At 43.1% G+C, this 14581-nt stretch overlaps 1 protein-coding gene and 1 long non-coding RNA gene across 3 annotated transcripts; one reads left to right on the forward strand and one right to left on the reverse strand.

Moving 5' to 3' along the window:
- Nucleotides 1-140: 140 nt before the first annotated feature.
- On the forward strand, nucleotides 141-11554 carry NUDT21 (nudix hydrolase 21). 2 transcript variants are annotated; one of them, XM_081015884.1, is made up of 7 exons: nucleotides 141-381; nucleotides 1561-1761; nucleotides 3847-3910; nucleotides 6704-6793; nucleotides 8337-8412; nucleotides 9276-9402; nucleotides 11290-11554. In XM_081015884.1, exons 1-6 carry the CDS (start codon nucleotides 266-268, stop codon nucleotides 9392-9394), a joined length of 666 nt encoding a protein of 221 aa, XP_080872010.1. In that variant the 5' UTR covers nucleotides 141-265; the 3' UTR covers nucleotides 9395-9402; nucleotides 11290-11554. The 2 variants fall into 2 exon arrangements, with proteins under 2 accessions (XP_080872010.1, XP_080872011.1); XM_081015885.1 differs by having other exon boundaries at nucleotides 145-381; nucleotides 9276-9390.
- Nucleotides 11555-12828: 1274 nt separating this feature from the next.
- LOC308482654 lies at nucleotides 12829-14389 on the reverse strand. Its single transcript, XR_013989387.1, has 2 exons — nucleotides 14286-14389; nucleotides 12829-13652 (listed from the first exon to the last, which is right to left on the reverse strand). It is a non-coding gene; the product is annotated as an uncharacterized lncRNA (long non-coding RNA).
- Nucleotides 14390-14581: the final 192 nt, after the last annotated feature.

Genomic DNA, 14581 nt, shown 5'->3' on the forward strand with positions numbered 1-14581 from the left:
TCTCATTCGCTCTCGAGTCATGTTTGCTTTCTCTATGGTACTCAGGCCCGGCCAGAGGGGCCGGTACGGTTTCCTCAGGAGCGTTTAACACACATGGGCTGACTCGGCTTCATTCCACCTTCGTCTCTATGGTTCCCGGAAGTGTGGCCTACTGGTTCCGGTGTGGGATTCGGCGGGTGTGAGGCGAGCGGTGTGCGGGACGGAGCGGAGGTTCAGCGCGGCCGGGGAATGCTCGTGGCCTTCTGAGCCGCTTTCCGCTTTCGCCATGTCCGTCGTGCCGCCCAACCGCTCCCAGACCGGCTGGCCCCGTGGGGTCAACCAGTTCGGTAACAAATACATCCAGCAAAGCAAACCCCTCACGCTCGAGCGGACCATCAACCTGTGAGTGGCGCTCGGTGCCCCCCCTCCTTCCTCCCCTCCCAAGAGCAGCGGGGAGCCACAGCGCCACGCCTCCTCCGCCCCTTTCTCCCGCGTCTTTACTATAATAGGGTTGTTCCCCCCCCCCCAGCATCCTCTCCCTTCCGCGATTCCCAGCACTTTGTCTTGCTCTCCTCTATGCGCGATAAAAAAGTCGAGGTCCCATTCACACGTGCATAATTTGTGCGGTTTCCCTGCGCTTGGTTATTATCGGCACCTGGTTCCTTTGTGCATGTGTCATAGCTCAACGGTAGAGTAGCTGTTTGCCGCTGCATGTCGGGCTGCCTGGAACCCTGGAGAGTCGCTGCCAAACAGTATAGGCGACCGTGAACTAGATGGGGTCAGACTTTGCTTTAATGTAGATCCCTAGGTTCCTCAGTCGCCCACACTTCCGCTCTCGGGGACACCTTAATCTGCCTCCACCCCAAGTGTCTTGCAGCTTGCAGACCACATTCTCTCCCCACCCCCCACTTTTTATTAAAGGATTTGTATCTGTTTACTGATGCATTTCTTTTCTGCATGTATCACTTGGGGGATTTTCAGTAGTAAAATCGTATGGGGTGGGGGAAGGCAGTCTGGATCCCCTGTGCCAGCTAAGGAGCTTTTTGTAAACTTCTAGCAACACAAAATTACAAATATAAGCAACTGAGTAAGAAAACAGACCCAATGATTTCCTTTTACATTGAGTCTATATGCGGCATTGTCATTTGAATACTGTATATATTTCAGTAAGTGCAGGACAGGAGGAAAAAGGTCTTGACCTCCAGCCGATACGTAAGGCGGGGGGGGGGGGGGAGAACAGAAAATATATTAAATGTATGACTCCAGGTAGGGCTGCGAAATACTCTTCACTGAAACCCCGGAGAACCATTGCCAGCCGGAGTAGATCCCCTGTCTGAAACCCTGTAGAGGTGCTGCCAGTCATTTTGTAGACTAGACTGAGCTAGATGCAGCAACTGTCTTGGTTCAGTGTAGGGCAACTGTCTGTTTTGTGCATGTGGGGCTGCAGCTCCAAAGCATACAGTGGAAACGGACCGTGTAACACAGCTCACAGTCACTGGCCATACTCTGCTCTGTGTTCAATGTTTGAACTAGATTGTCAGTTTGCATGAAATGCTGTATTTAAGGTGTAATTCCTTTTAGGTATCCACTCACAAATTACACTTTTGGGACCAAGGAACCCCTATATGAAAAGGACAGTTCAGTGGCTGCCCGGTTCCAGCGCATGAGGGAGGAATTTGACAAGATTGGAATGAGGCGGACTGTCGAGGGGGTCCTCATTGTGCACGAACACAGGCTGCCTCATGTGTTGCTTTTGCAGTTGGGCACAACTTTCTTCAAACTGTAAGTGAGCGTTACCAAACCTAGCACTGCGTAATGATACATGTTTGAAGCTCCACAGAGAAAGTAAATGACTTGTGCATGGAGGGCAAAGGCAGTTTTAGGGTAGCTCAACCAGTGTGGCTGCACTGCAGCGAGCGCCATAACAATGCTGTAAAACTAAGTGAGAGACGGGGTGCGGGTGGGATTTTAGTGTTGCACAGAGCACCACTGCAATTTGAGAGCCCTGGTCTATCACTGTGGAGGGGCTATTTGGAGTGGAGAAGCAGCTGGGCCTGGGGAGTGAAGCACCATTCTCCCCCTGCCATTCTGTCAGGGAGAGGTGAGAAAGTGAAGTGTGTCCTTCAGCCTTGTGTTGCAACCAATGTTCTTTAGCTCCTACCCTCCCAGAACTGCTTTCTACAGTACCATTTCTCCTTATTGTTAGGGTTTGAAAGAGTTGCTCCTACCTAGAACTTGCTTATTTTTCTTGCATTTCTCTTTGTTTGTACATAATGTTTCTTAAATTGTGAACCACCTCAAGTATTTCAGCCAGAAAAACAAAGTATCAGTGTTTCAAGTAAATATGGGGGAATGTAAAAAGCAACTTTGCCAGATCCTTAAAAGGCTCAGGTAATAAGTAGCATGAGAGAATTCTACCTGAGACCCTGGAGAGCTACTGCTAGTCAGAGTAGACAGTACTAGCCTAGATGGCCAAATACAGTCCAAACTGATATAAAGATGTAGCCAATATTCCTATGTATTTTCTGTAGCATACTGATTCCCAGTTCCAGTTCTGGGGAGTTCACACACAGTTTAGGCAACTAACTGTGTTTGTAGCTGGCCATAATAGTAGCTTTAGACTGCAGGCTACTGGGGAAATCTGAAGAGGGTAAATCATACCTAACTGAGGTCCATTGATTTCAATGGGTCTGTCTGAGTAATACTTAGCTACAGACCATGGTCTTCCATTTTAAATAGATTGTTGTTGGTCAAGTAGTCAACTCCAGTGGGGCTTTCAGGTAATTTGGGTTACTTCAGCTTTATTCCCTCTACAAATTACAGTATATAGCAGTAAAGCAGTATATAAATGGTTGAAATAAACAAAATGCTGCGTTTTTTCATCTATCCTTTCTGAATATTGCTTATTACCTTCCTCCTGCTTCTCTTAGAAAACTAAAAGGTGATGGTGATCTGACTGCACCACACATGACTCTTCTAATCTCTTTGCAGCATTAGCTAGTCTAAATTCTTGGGAATAGTTTCACAAGTTTCTGAAGTTAATAGGTAAGCCATTTTTAATGCCCTCAGCCAACTAATTCTGGAACAAAATCTCTGGGTCCATTTTTTGATTGCAGAATTTGCACAGAAGTAAAGCAACACCATAGTTCTTCTAGGATATTGTCACCTCCACAGTAGTAAACTACAATACCTCAAGGACTGTCTCTCCTCATATTAGCTGACCCTGTAACAGAGCAGAGCTATGGCCCTTCTACAAGAAGTCTGGATAGTGCCAACACGAGAACAGGCCTTTTCTGCAGTGGCTCCTCTCTTGTGGAATGCTCTCCCCAGAGAGGCTCCTGTGGCACTTTCATTACATATATTTAGGCACCAGGCGAAAACATTCCTCTTCTCCCAGAGCTTTGACTAATTAAACAATCTATGGCCTTTTAAAGTGGGCATCATTGTTTTGTTTGTTATTATGTTTTGTATTTTTGTGTTTTTATACTGTTCTGGGAACCTCAGATGCATGGCGGTATATAAATTAAACAAAGTCCCCAAATTTAAGCTGCTTAACCATTGGAAGTTTTCTTTATGTAAACAAATAAAGAGTCCAGGACATAAAATGTCCCATTGAATCTATTGATTTTTACCACTGGTTTTGTGTTGTATTAAAAAAATATATCTAATAGGACTTAATGGGGGGACGGGACCTGGTCCAGATTTGTTTTGACACATTTTACTATCCTGAGAAGGTGAAATTTGGCTGAGGTAGTAAAACATTCTCAAAACAGCTTTTTGGACATTTACTGCAGTGTTACTTTAAAAAATATTTTAATTATGACTGCACCTAAAACACATCCTTCATCATGAATTTCTTTTCCACAGGCCAGGTGGTGAACTTAATCCGGGAGAAGATGAAGTAGAAGGTCTCAAACGTTTAATGACAGAGGTAGATGTCACAATTATTTGCATTTTTATCCTGAGGCTTTAGGATGGATAACAATAAGCCTTTTATGGTTGCATTCACATGAACAAAGGTGAATAGCATTCAACACACCTGTAAGGTAAATTCAGGAATTAAAACACCTTAATTTTTAATAAACTCTTAGGTGCAGAAGTATATTTGCAGTTTTGCCAATCCATGAAAATTCCAGTGAGTATGTATTTTGAGTTCTGAGTTTTTCTGGTTTTCCATATGAAAGCTAACAAACCCTCACTCTAAGGCAGCTCTGGCGAACCTTTTCTAGCTAGCTGGCAAGGTCCTTCACTCCCCACCCATAGAGAGCCAAATTTGACTGGTGGTCAGAGCTGCTCACCTGTCAATCACCTTGCCAAGCAGAACATCATGTCATATTAATACTTCATTTCCTGTTCTTTTCAGCAAGCTTGTAAGGCACCCAGCTAATTGACCCCCAGTGCCTTTCTTTCCCAGTATTTGGTACTGGTGCTGGCGTCATCTGAGGCTTGTGTAGAGTTTAGGCTTTGGGTAAGGTGCAAACATCTGGTGCTGCTTTTGACTGACCCTTACATAGGAGCACAAATTCTATCTTAGTTGTAAACTCTGTGTTTATTGAAAAGTGCCTCTTCAGTTAAAGGGGCCCAGCCTTCTCCACAAGTGAAGCAGGGAAGGCTCTGGGGCTTCTGTAATGGAGACTTCTGTAATGGATGACAATGGAATATTCTTCAGACTAATGTGCTCACCAGTTGTTCCTGGGTCTGACCTTTGATGCAATTCCGCTTCTGACTCAGAGTCATCAGTTTCACCTCCTGAAGAAGTGGGTCATGACAGCTCCATACCTCTCAGCTCACTGTCTTTCTCCTTGGAATGCTGGGCGCTAGTTGCATTTTCCTTTGTTTTGTTTTGGATTCTTTTCATTCAGCTCTCTCTTTCTTTTCCCTTCACTGTGTGTGAGCTTCATCTGCCTCCACCTTTCCTGCACAGCTGGTGCTCAGCTTGTTTATTATTTTAGTTATGCAAACCACTTAACTGTGGTTTTTTTGGAAATGGAAAGACAGCATATAAACTGTCTTAGTATTCCCATGGGGCGGGGGTGGCATTGGACAGTGGAGATTTGCATGCTGGGCACCAGCTATATTGAAAATTTTGCACCCTTTGATAGAGATTTGCATACTCAGCAGTATCAGTTGATACTGGGAAGGGAGTGGGAGGGTTAGGAGACAGGAGCTCATGTACTTGGCATTGACCAATGCTGGGAAGGTGCATGCAGGAAAACGTGGCAGCAGCTGCAGCTTTGCTCCTTTAATGCCACTTTGTCTTTCTTAACTTCCTTCTCTTCTCTCCCCATCTCATTCCCTGGTCCAAAAGTCATTTCAGATTCCATTACACAAAGAGAAGCAGATGAATGCCGAGTGTTGCAGGAGACACAGGTGAAGCTAAGCTAGTGAGCTTCTCAAAAGCAATACTTGGCCATTGTTACGAGCAGGCTACTCTACCATATGAATCCTTAATCTGCCTGAGCAAGGTCGTTCTTAGCTACAGTTCTTGAGATTATCCACTTAAAGAGGGACTATACCTTTGAATACCAGTTGTTGGGGAGAAATATTTGTTGCATAATGTTCTGTAAACAAAGTATGGCTAGCACTAAAAAATGCATCTTTTTTTTTGTTTATTATACTTTTTAATAATAATAATAAATTTTATTTATATCCCGCCCTCCCCAGCCGAAGCCGGGCTCAGGGCGGCTAACAACAGTAAAATAGTGCAACATTATAAAAACATTATAAAAATTAATTAAAATCAAAATTGATGGCAACCATAAACTAAAGTTTTGTAAAGATTGCCAAAGGAGGGAGTCAGGCTAAGACTAATTTTTCTTAGTCTAACAATCTTTTAAGTAACAGCACCATTGCTTATATTTCTGTACGTACTCTTTTGTGAACTAGTGAAAAAGTTAATCGAAACCTATTACTTTTTTTTAAATACACCACTTTATAAATAGCGTTTTCTTAGCGTCATACTGTAAATGATACACTGTAAATTAATGGCCTGGTTTGCATTTAATGCTAAATCATGGTTTGTTTACTGAAACCATAGATTAACCATGAGTTCTCCCACAGACTATTTTTTTAACAGCTTGCTCCTCCAAGCTTGTTTTGTTTTCCACCCTTGTTCCTTTGTTGCTTGATGAGTGTCTGGGGTGGGGGTGGTCAAAGAAGCCATAGTTAAGGAAGGGGGCTGGGTTCTCACATAATGCTAAAACAAACCAAAGTTCATAAGCAAACAACAATTGTGGTTTGACAAAAAACAAATAGTAGTTAAATCACTGGGCAGGGTTTGAATGATCAAACAAACTATGACTTAAATCATAGTTTAATAAACCATGGCTTTGTGTTATACAGTGGACGCTCGGGTTGTGAACGTAATCTGTGTGGGATGCACGATCACAACCTGCAACAGCACGTCTGCGCACACGCAGGCTGTGGTTCAGTGCTTCTGCGCGTGCACAAGGCGTGATTTAGCACTTCTGCGCATGCGCGACCGCCGAAACCCAGTGGTTCGTAACCCAAAAAAACTCAGCCTTAAACATCTGTAACCCGAGGTATGACTATATGAATCAAATCATTCAATTAACAGTATTTGTTTGCACTTCTATATTGATTAAAGAAATTTAAGAATTTAGACTATACTGTTGGGCTAGCATTCTTAATATATGACATTCTGCTATTGTGAAGCACTGGCATAGAGCATGTCAGGATTTTCCTTGCATTTCTATTTTGGCAGATCCTGGGTCGCCAGGATGGAGTGCAGCAAGACTGGGTCATTGATGACTGCATTGGTAACTGGTGGCGACCGAATTTTGAGCCCCCACAGGTGAGAATTGAAGTTGCCACTAGCATTTTCATTTGATTTATTTTTTGGGCTTACAACAAAACCCCTCCCAAGAACTAATTAATCATCCTACTACACGACTCTATTGCTGGTAGAAGACTGGCAGGCTCAGGCTTCTGTAAGTCAGAAAAATAGAATTAAGTCACTTAGGAGCAGCATAGTTTCTTTGAACAGGATGAGAGGTTTTGAAATACAAAAACAAAAAAAGTGCATTAAATAAGGAGCAATGGCATTCTCCTCCCAGAACAACTGGTGGCCTTTTCAGGAGCAGATGGCACTTGCCCTTGAATTTTCTTTCTTTTGCCTCACGGTATGCAGGCCTTTCTTAAGCAGCCCCAGGGAATGTAGGAGAAGAGACTGCCTCAGCTGTTCTCTCCTCAGGGTGTTGATAGTCAAACAGCCAATGTTGCATGCTTCCTTTTTTTTCTGCAGATCTTTGGCTTTTTGTTCAAATATTTGGTTTGTCAATTCATACTAAAGTTAGACTTATTTTTTTTTCATCAATTGATTCATTATGCTGTTCTGAAATTACAACATTGAAGTATAAGTGTTGTGTCCAATGTTGGTGCCACTTCTGTCCATGCATGGAAAGGTTGCTGATTCTCCCTGTGCCATTCCTCCCTGGCTAGCAACATTGCATTCTACTGCAGAACATGAACGGAAAATGACCTGCTGTGTGCATGTTCACGCATACAGCCTTTTAGTCCTGGCCCTTATTTTACCACAGAGCCTTAACTTTTTTTAACGCACAAATTGTAGCTATGTGAAATTTCTGTGCCAAACCCTGAACAGCTTTGAACCTGTGAAAGACTGCTAGCCCCCATGGAGTCCTGGCATATAACCCGGGGAACTCGTATCAGTGGCACCTCATATTGCAGACCATGGTGGGGACCCACAAAGGTGCATTTTCTGCTGTCACCTCAGTTCTCTAAAACAGTCTTCACCCTGCCATGCAGGAAGCATCACTGATTACTAGCTTTAGAAATCTTTTGAATACCTCATCCCTGCCCCCCGCCCCCGGCTTTACCTAATTTGTTAAAGATGGATCCTGTTGTTTTGCACATTGTAATGCTTTATTGCACCTGTACTGTTTATTGCAATCTTTAGTAACTGGTATTATTAGTGTACATTTTTGTAATATATTTTTCTTTAGCTGTAAATGATTTAGTTTTAGATATAGGTGGTATAGATACAAGCACATTTCTAGAATTTGCAACCTAGAATTTGAAAGCAAGTGTTTTGAATCTGACTTTTAAAAAAAAAAGCAATTGTGCATGATCCAGTGGCATGATTGGCATCATGTCTAGTTTGGCCCTTGACCTGTGTTAGAATCTACCTATATTTTGCATTTGAAATATATTTGGAAAATAACTGAAGTGCTCTGGCTGTGGATATGATTTAAAGCAAGTAGATTCTAACTGTCCTGGTTCAACCCCATGAACTCTCATAACGTGTTAAGTACTTCAATTTCAGGAAAGCTGTACACAGACACGAACTAATCATTATTTTTTATTGTTTCCCACAGTATCCGTATATTCCAGCTCACATTACGAAACCAAAAGAGCACAAGAAGCTCTTTTTGGTTCAGCTTCAGGAAAAGGGTAGGCATTCTGTCACACCTTTAATTTTCATATAGGTTTTCATATAGGTTTTATTGAGAGATGGCAACAAAATCCTGGGCAAGGTCGTTTGTACTATCTAAACTTAAAAGAAAATTTTGAAAACTTATTTCCACTGTAGTGGTTTATATGCTGCTCAACAGCTCCAGTGGTGCTCCTCCCCCACTCCTGTGCCGTGGATGAAACAAGCCAGAGTTGTTGTGAGAAGTGAGGTTACAGGGAACCAGGCAGAGGGCCTTCTTGGTAGTGGCACCCTCTCTGTGGAACGCCCTCCCATCAGATGGCAAGGGAATAAACAACTATCTGACTTTTAGAAGACATCTGAAGGCAGCCCTGTATCGGGAAGTTTTTAATGTTTGATCTTTTAGTATGTTCTGATATATGCTGTAAGCTGCCCAGAGTGGCTGGGGAAACCCAGCCAGATGGGCAGGGTATAAATAATAAAGCTATTATTATTATTATTATTATTATTATTATTATTATTATTAGTGTGTTACAGTATGATGGATTTTATTGTGGGAGGTAGCATTTCTTCACATCTTTTCTGTACACAGTTTCACTTAAAATTGCTTAAGTTTGGATAGATGTGGCCTTAGGTTTTTATGACTCATTCCAAGTTGCTTTCAATTTGTATGTTGTGCCTGGATAACTTAGAATAGCCTGAGGAGTCCTCATGCCAGGCATGGTATCTGTATATTCAGACTGTGCAAACCAAAGTTCTAAATATTACTCTTCTTCATATGATGCAACCTAGGAATTAAGAAAACTAAGCTTCACTCAATGTTTGTCTTGTCCTTGCTTGAAGCAGATTTTTATTTGATTTGATCTCTCTTGATTTGTTCTAGCTTTGTTTGCGGTCCCCAAAAATTACAAGCTGGTAGCTGCTCCATTGTTTGAGCTCTATGACAATGCACCAGGTTATGGGCCTATCATTTCAAGCCTCCCCCAGCTTTTGAGCAGGTAGAGTATGCTGTGAGTTTCCATGTTGTGGTTTCATACTGCTGCAGCTGCTACAGAAAAGCTTTCTTTAGCTCTTTCACTTGCTTCTGTAGGGAATAGCTGACTGAGTGCTCTGAGGATTGTGGTGCTTATGTATCCACATTGGCTTGGATCATAGGATAAATTGACTTAAGGAAAACCACAAAAGGAAGGTTTCCATCCTCCCTACAGCTGCCTGAAAGGTGCCCCTGATGGGTTGGGCCTCCTGAAAATGTATGTTGGGTTGCTAGGAGGAAATTCTACAAACTTCCTTAATTTATCTTAGGATTCAAGACACTGTATTTACATCATAAATTCAGCAGAGTACTTTAAATTAGTTTTGAATTACAAACAGTACTTCACATTCCTTATATGTTCCCTTTCACTTTTCCTTGCTTATCAAAAGCCAACAGAAGGCACCCTACAAAAATTTCCTTCTGTTGCTATAGTCATTGCCTGCCTTATCGTATGAGTACATTACCTCAGGAGAATCAGGCTTGATGTACTTTCTTGAACTTTGTTTGCTTGCTGGGCTTCCAGTTGATGTATTATGTGCTGGCTGGCTGTTTTTCAAGCTGTGTTCTTAGAAAACTAAAGTTCTAGCAAGCACTGTCTGGGTGCATGTAGAGCAGGGGTAGTCAATGTGGTCCCCTCGAGATTTTGGACTATAATTCCTGTCATCCCTGATGGGAGTCATGTTGGCTGAGGCTGGGATTTGTAGTCTGGAGAGCACCACATTGGCTACCCTTATGTAGGGCAATGCTAGGCTCAGTAGAGTAGAAAAAAGAAAAAAACCATCAGCCCATGGGTTGGATTAAAACTAGTCAAACTTCCAGGGTGCACATTCCAATGGTAGGTGGGGCAAAAACCCAAATAAAGAAAAACCACTTGTCCCCTAGCCACCCATCTTCAAACATACAGTGGTACCTTGGGTTACATATGCTTGAGGCTACATACGCTTCAGGTTACAGACTCTGCTAACCCAGAAATAGTACCTCGGGTTAAGAACTTTGCTTCAGAATGAGAACAGAAATGGTGCTCTGGCGGCGCGGCAGCAGCAGGAGGCCCCATTAGCTAAAGTGATGCTTCAGGTTAAGAACAGACCTCCAGAATGAATTAAGTACTTAACCCGAGGCACCACTGTATTGGAAATCAACACAATGGGAAAAGGTGGGGGGAGCAAAGCACACACACAGCCACCAGCACCTCAACAAAGCTATGATCAAACAGAAAACCAAGTTCCCCACTGGATGTGGCAGGGTGTGTGGAGGTGGGCTTCCTGTTCCTTTCTGCACCCCTTGAGATTGTTCAGCCAGGTGAAGGAGGAGCTGGAAACAGGTGCACAGCTTCTGCATACTGTGAGTCAAAGGTGGGTGGCAATTTCAGGCTATTAGCAACATCCTTAGAAGCAGCAACTCCTTGCTGCTTCCTAAACAGGCCAGTGTTGTAAGCAGCAACACAACAGCAGCTTCCTCCTTCCTAGATCATAGCAAATTCAAAAGCAGGTCAGTATTTTATTTAATAAAATGCCTGCCTCATGTCAAGAGAGCAATTCCCAATCAGTGGCTTGCATACGAGCCAATTGCTCTGAATTTGCCAAGGTAACTGGGATTGATGTCACATGATGGACAGGTGGATGTGATTTGACCAAAATGACCTCAGTGTCCAAATGGAGAGTCCCGGTAAGCCTAGTAAAATCCATGGGCCAGAGGTTGCCTACCATTGCAGGAGGACCTCTGGCCAGTGATCCAAGTGTGTACCTATAACCTGCTGGAGCATCTTTTGCAATTCATAGAAAGCAGATCTGTTATCCAGCCGATTAAGTGTGTAGTTCATGATCTTCAGTGTGAGTAATCATTACTTCTTTTTCCCCTCTGCCAGGTTCAATTTTATTTACAACTGAATTCCTGAAGTATGTGGTAGAAGCCGTCTCTGTGAGAACAGCTTTAAAATGTAGAAGAGAGAACCTGACACAAAGATTTTTTTTTTATGTCTCCCCCTTCCCCAAACTCTCTACCATCTGAATAGGAAAGTGAATCTTGACTGTTTAGATAGTGGAATGATGAGTGTATTTGCATTTTAATCACCTATGTTGTAATAGTCACTTGACTTTTTTTAAAAATAACATTAAAACAAAATGATCTCCTATCTGTTTTTGTGTGTTCCTTTTCCCAATGGGACTTGATGAGAGATACCTGCCCACTGATTGATACCACAGCATTGCATGTGAGAATGAAAGAGTACTATCTTCATCCATCTAAATATACCTTTGGAAATGTAGGCCACTTGTTAACTAACTAAAAGCAAGGTCTTTTGCGCACAGGAAACATAGCAGGTGTTGGGACTCAGGTTGACAGCAGGTCTTGAAACAGATGGAGGGAATTGATAACTTGTTCTATCACTCAGTGCAGCCTGAAGGAGGGAACTAAGCTAGGCTAGCAAGGAAGTGTCTGAACAATAAAAGGGCAGTGTTTCAGGTGATGCTGCCTTGTCACATAAAAGTTCCCAGTTTTAGTTTGCTTGCTATTCTTATCAGCAAGAGGAATAACTCCGATTTGGAAAGCTCTGCACTAGTCAGTCATGTGAGGTGGTGCTGAGAATAGCTGATTGACAGGCCGGTTGTCCCAAACGGGCGTAGTGTGAGGGGTGCCAGGGCTCCAGGCGCACAATTTTTGAGGTGGCATGAACCAGGTGCCCCCATGCAGGCGAGCCCAGCACAGCCTGGCGCTCCTCTCCACCCCCTAAGGGCTGCGTCGACTGGCTGGGCTCCCCACTGTGTGGACAGGCAGCTCAGCACAGCCCTGCTTTGCTCCGGTGGGGTCCCTCCAGCAGCATCTGCGGTGAGGGCTGGGGTGCCCCCCACCCCGCCTGGCATGTGTGCACCTGTTCTGGGTGCTGGCAAATGCCACTACACTGCTGGTCTCGACCACCTCAAAGTTTGGCCCCACCCGTTCTGCTAGTTTCTGGATACAGTATTGTCATTTCTGCCTTGTGTCCATTTTATTAATTTAATTTATGGATTTATCTATTCAATATCTATACCACCTTTCATCCAAGGATCACAGGAAATTTTACAATACACAAACACCAGAATACATAACATAGTAACAAAACAAAAACAATAACCTCTCTGTTGCAAGGAGATTGGCCTCCACATTGGGAGATGAGCAGGCAAACAAACTCATAACATTGCGGCTGACGTAATTAGGGCCTATGATAGTGTTTGCTATTTGCTGTTTATAAACAAATGCAGACCTACAACACAAGACTTGTGAGGGAGGGATCAGAAAAACCTTTCTGTTTTGGTGGGACAATCCAGACACATGAATTGGTTACAGAAGTTCTTAAATTTATTTTAGATGCTTTATTGAGGGAGTGTGGAATGTAAATGTAATAATAAATAGTCCATACTGACGCAAGTTCTTTTTTAAAAAATATATTTTTATTATTTTCCTCCTTAAACAATATTTTCGATAATACAATAACACAAAAACTTTTTGCTCTGCTGAGCACATGACTCCCCTCCTTCCCTTCAGCAGGTTTTCCACTTTCAAGTCCTGTCTCGCAATTTAGTTCTTTAACTTCCATTGTCCACATTGTAGGATTTATTTCAATCCTGCTAGTGTCTTCAAATTTTTGCAATTGTTATTCAAATATACAATAAATTTACTCCAATCCCTTTGAAATCTTTGATCGTCCTGGTCTCGAATCCTGCAGGTCGGTCTGGCCAATTCTGCAAAGTCCATCATCTTCACCTGCCACTCTGCGATTGTAGGTACCTTCTGTAACTTCCATTTTTGGGCCATTAAAATTCTCGTCACAACTGTGGCATACACTGATGCAAGTTCTTTTGACAGACAGTATTTGAAAAATGTGGGGGCGGGGGCGGAACTGAAATATGCAAAATGTGTCCATGCTATGGGAATTTTATTATTCATAAAGCTTGCAGAGGGCTCCAACCCTGATGTCAACAGATGGAAGATGTGCATGGTGATATCTTCCAGGAGATACAGTATGTACTGTACCCACTCAACTTTGATCTGCACAACTGGCTCTTTTACAATCGTTCTGCACTTGCAAGGAATTGCTTCTTCAAGGTGGAAGCACCAGCCCTTTGGAACTCCTTCCTCATTAATATTAGACAACCACCTCTCTATTGTGTTTGGTGCCTGCTAATTTTATTATTTTTTTAAAAACCCATAGTTTCATCTGTCGTGATGAGGCCAGGGGAGTTTTACAAAGGACTGGAAATGTAAAAGATTGTGTTACAAGGCAGGGGATTAGTTGGCAATAGAAAGAAAGAAACCTCAATTTTTAAAAACCTAACTATTGGTCAACAGGTATGCACTATATTTTAATAAGATGGGCAGAGAAAATTGGACTACTGTATTCTGAACTGTTTGCAAGAAATGTGTATGAATATTTTGTGTCATATACATACAAACCCATGTCTCACACACAATATATTTATTTAAATTTGCCTGCTCTTCATGTTTACAAGACACCACCAAGGTTACAATGTTAAAATCTAAAGCTGTATTTTAAACATTTAAACAAACTAAGCATTATACACCCAAGCATGCATTACATTGCGTATATAATTAATACACTTTAATTAGAAGTATAACTTTTGGCATAGATTATGCCTGATGATAATAATAAAGCGTGCGTATACTGTCCGTAGTGTGTGTGTCTAACATATTGTGTGTCTAAAATAATATTTTGTGTGGTTAATATATGCACACAGCACAGAGCGTGCGTGTTTGCCTGTGTCTAGGTTTCTAAAATATATGTAGGGGGTGTGTTGTGTTAGATGTGCCAGCGTATTCCGACAAGAAACCCACCCCGCGCGGCCTGTTCCCCCCAAATCCACCCACCTTTCCCTCTGTCCGTCCCCTTTCTGTATTTCCCCTTCCATATTTCCGCGCCCGCCGGTCACTGCCTGGGAGGGAAAGGCTCAGCTGGGCGGCCTGTCTCGTCCCTCCACCCCGAAGTCAGCGCCGTCCGCCTTCTCTCGCAGCCCGAAGCTGAGCGTCTCCTTCGCCCCCGGCCGGAGAGGCCTCCGCCTCCGAGTCAGTGGGCTGGATTCGCTCCGCTTGCCGCGACGGAGCGGGCGGGCTCCTGAGGGAGGCGCTCATTCGCTCGGGAAGAGGCCCCGGGGCGGCCAGCAGCG

The sequence above is a fragment of the Podarcis pityusensis genome (assembly GCF_964106645.2).
Source record: "Podarcis pityusensis genome assembly, chromosome: 8".
NCBI lineage: Eukaryota > Metazoa > Chordata > Lepidosauria > Squamata > Lacertidae > Podarcis > Podarcis pityusensis.

Excerpts from the sequence above, each read along its gene's own strand:
- NUDT21 (XM_081015885.1), top strand. The coding sequence starts at position 266 with ATGTCCGTCGTGCCGCCCAACCGCTCCCAGACCGGCTGGCCCCGTGGG. Across the intron at positions 8,413-9,275 it reads GGTTCAGCTTCAGGAAAAGG|CTTTGTTTGCGGTCCCCAAA; the intron begins GTAGGCATTCTG and ends GATTTGTTCTAG. Across the intron at positions 9,391-11,289 it reads CTCCCCCAGCTTTTGAGCAG|GTTCAATTTTATTTACAACT; the intron begins GTAGAGTATGCT and ends CCCCTCTGCCAG.